This window comes from Myotis davidii, unplaced genomic scaffold, assembly GCF_000327345.1.
Source record: "Myotis davidii unplaced genomic scaffold, ASM32734v1 scaffold1327, whole genome shotgun sequence".
NCBI classification, from domain to species: Eukaryota; Metazoa; Chordata; class Mammalia; order Chiroptera; family Vespertilionidae; genus Myotis; species Myotis davidii.
The window spans coordinates 60,296-64,048 of NW_006297584.1; the positions used below are offsets into that span (position 1 = coordinate 60,296).

Sequence of the window (3,753 nt, forward strand, 5' to 3'; positions counted from 1 at the left end):
CTAGACAGTCCCCTAGCCTTATTGGAGCATTTAATCTATTTATGTTTAAGGTTATTATTGATAGGTACTTGTTTTTATTCTTTATGCCTGTGTTCCTCCTGATTTCCCCTTCAATTTTGAATGATAGCCTTGCTTCATCCCATTCCCTTCTGGCCTGATGAGTTTCTGTTAAGAAACCAGGTAATAGTCTAATAGGAGATCTCTTGTAGGTAACTTTCTATCTCTCTCTTGCAGCCTTTAAGATTCTTTTTTTTTTTTTTTTGTCTTTTATGTTTGCCAATTTAATTATGTTGTGTTTTGGTGTCAGTCTTTTTTGGTTCGTCTTGACTGGGACTCTGTGTGCTTCTTGGACTTGCATGACTTTTTTCTTCTCTGAGTCAGGGAAGTTTTCTGTCATTATTTCTTTAGGTTTTCTATTCCTTGCTCAGCTTCCTCTTCTGGCACCTCAATTATGTGGATGTTGTTTTGTTTCATGTTGTCCCACAGCTCCCTTAGGCTCTCCTCTTGCTTTTTAACTTTTTCACCCCTGGTTGGTGCTCTGCGTTGGGTGTTTTTTTCTACCTTGTCTTCAAACTCTCCTATTCGGACCTCAGCTTCTTCAAGTTTACTGTGAAACCTTCCATGGTTTTCTTTATTGCAGCTATGTCATTCTTCATTTCTTCTTGATTCTTATTCATGTTGGTGAAAATCTCATTCAGCTCCTTATAATTCTCATTTAGTTGCGTGTATTTGTCATCCAGACGATTGAGCATCCTTATTACCATTATTCTGAATTCTCTCTCTGACAAATTATTTGCATCCATTTCATTTAGTTCTTTTTCTGGTGATTCCTCCTTTTCTTTCCTTTGGGGATTGTTCTTTGTCTCCCTATTTTTGCTATCTCATTGTATTTGTTTCTGTGTCTTAGATGAAACTGCTATGCCACCCATACTTTTGAGGGGTGGTCCTATGTAGTAGGTGTTTTGTGGAACCCAGTGGTGCATTCTCTTAGATCTCCTGAGTTGTGTGTTCTAGGAAAGCTCCCTACTTGAGTTATTTGGTGTAGTTGGATCTTGAATGTTATTGTCCCATTCATGGGTGGAGTTTCCTCACAGATTGCCTGACTATGTACCTCACACCCAACCTCGTCATGCAAGCTGTTGTGAATGTGCTCAGGGTCATGATGTGGGACTCACTTCGTGGTCCTAGAGCCCACTGCCAGAGTGGCGCAACACACTTCAGGGTCCTGTAGCTCATGGGAGGTGTAACATGACACACATAGGGTCCCGGAGTCCATGGCCAGGGAGGCAGGGGTCCCGATGTCTGTGGCTGAGGTGGCGTAACTTTGGCTGGGTTGGGGCTCACTCGGCAACTCACTGCGGGGGTCCTGGAGACAACGGCCAGGGTGGCATAATTCTAGCTGGGGTGGCATGACTCTAGCTGGGGTGGCGTGCACTCTCTGCAGGGTCCAAGGTGGCATCCAAAGCAGTCTGGGTGTTAGTATGGCTGCACCCTAGGTTTGGCTGCTCTCCCCTTCATAATGGTGTGGTTTCTGTGCCAGAGCCTTGCAGCTGGGGGAGTGCCTGTGGCTATAGCAGGGGCTCCCCATCCAGGAGCCTGATCCGCCAGCCCCCAAGACTCCTGCCAGATCCAACTGTCCCTTCACTCACACACACACACCACACATGTCCACACACTCCCCACTCACTCTCTCCCTCACTCTCGTCCTGCTGGCTGCCATGTGTTTTTTCCACCCCAGGAGAACTTTTGAAAAGCCCATGGCTCACTGTATTTCTTTCTGTCCTCACAGTATGCCACCACAGGCTGCTCCCTGACCCTTCACCACACAGAGAAGCCAGAGCACGAAGACATCTGTGAATACCGGCCCTACTCCTGCCCCTGTCCTGGCGCTTCCTGCAAGTGGCAGGGGTCCCTGGAGGCTGTGATGTCCCATCTCATGCACGCCCACAAGAGCATTACCACCCTTCAGGGAGAAGACATTGTCTTTCTAGCTACAGACATTAACCTGCCGGGGGCTGTCGACTGGGTGATGATGCAGTCGTGTTTTGGCCATCACTTCATGCTGGTGCTAGAGAAACAAGAGAAGTACGAAGGCCACCAGCAGTTCTTTGCCATCGTGCTGCTCATCGGCACTCGCAAGCAGGCCGAGAACTTTGCCTACAGACTGGAGCTGAATGGGAACCGGCGGAGGCTGACCTGGGAGGCCACGCCCCGATCCATCCATGACGGCGTGGCTGCGGCCATCATGAACAGCGATTGCCTAGTTTTTGACACAGCCATAGCACATCTTTTTGCAGATAATGGGAACCTTGGAATCAATGTGACTATTTCAACATGTTGTCCATGATGCAGCGAAATTATTTGGGCTTAGTGCTCTATGGTTAATAAAGGATTTTATGGATGTTTTATTCACTATGTCTTCACAAGTCAAGGTCCCCAGTTACCTTGTGTTTTGTTTGAACATCAGCCCAATGGAGTTCATTAAACTGGGGTGAATGCTGTTGGCCTGTTGGTTCTATAAGTTGATTATTAAATTTTACTTCCTGAATAGCCCTTGACCGGTTGCTCAGGGCTCCTGCAGACAGACCAGTAGGTTAAGAACCGGAGGCTTCTTCCTGCCCCCTCCCTAAGTGGTCCCTCCAAATTGACAAAGCACAGTGACTGTCAGAAGATTGCTTTCATCTTGTGTTTAAGGGGTAGGAGTTGTTTTAGTGCATTTTAAACAGTGTTTCTGTTTCTCAAACTGGAAGGCTAATCAGTATGCATAGTCACCTGGAGTACTCCTGTTAGACATGCAGATTTGAGAGCCTATGAATTTAACAATCCCATCAGGTGATACTTTTCAGCAGTGAAGTTTGAGAATTACTGGGTTAAGTTGTGGGGAAAGGGTCCAGATTTTAAAGGTGCTTTACAGTTGCCCTCAACTGATACTATTTGTCTTTCTACTATCTCATCCCCCAAAGCCCATCCCTCAAATTAAAACTAGAACTACAGGTCCCCAGGAACACATTCCCAAGACTCGGTCTTTCTCTTGTGTTTGGGGTGGATTACCTAGAAAAGTGAGTCCTATGTCCACTGATAGTCATCACGTAATTAGGTTTTGCTCATCACCAGTACAGGAGAGCTGTTTACATGAGGCTTCCCTTGAAGGCCCTCCTTGATCATAAATGGTGGGAAAGACTAGGTCAATAGAGTGAGAAAAGCTTTATAACCAATGTTATATGCTTGCTACTTAAAGGTATGTGTTGGGGTTTTTTTGTTTTGTTTTTTGCCACATTCACTTTAGTTTTTTAATAAATATTTTTCAAAACTGAATGTTGTACTTCATTTTCCAAATTGAATAACGGGCATTTATTGTGTGCCTCCTGTGAGCGGGGCAGTGATGCTGCACCGTCACCTGGGCCTGGAGCTCTCACCGTCTCCACAGGCGGAAACAGCCATTTGCCCAAGATCATAGCTTGAGTCAGTGGCCACATTAGGGTCCAAACTCACTTCCTTGAACATGGACTGTTGGTGGTGTTACAGGACTCCTCTGTGGAGCTGTTATTTGTCAGTGCCCGTGCTTGTGGAAAAAAGAGTATATTTCTCATGCTTTACAGAATCAGAAGGAACAGGCATAGCTAGAGCTAATGTACTGGGCTGGGTTTGAGCTAGGGTGACCCACTCCCTCAATTCCAACCCTAAACTCTTAAAAGAATTCATAATATTAGCCCTGAGTGCTCCATGAAGATTGAAGACTGCTCCAATGGCATT

The 3,753-nt window shown here is 45.9% G+C and overlaps 1 protein-coding gene across 1 annotated transcript in view; it reads left to right on the forward strand.

The window, feature by feature from the left end:
• The window catches only part of SIAH2 (siah E3 ubiquitin protein ligase 2), a gene marked incomplete at its 5' end in the record, with an annotated part of 27,983 nt that extends 24,668 nt beyond the window's left edge, over positions 1-3,315 (forward strand). The window contains one exon of the mRNA XM_006773299.2: positions 1,790-3,315. Within this exon, the coding sequence (XP_006773362.1) occupies positions 1,790-2,347 (558 nt within the window). The remainder of the gene's footprint in view (positions 1-1,789) is intronic.
• Between the last annotated feature and the right edge of the window lie 438 nt (positions 3,316-3,753).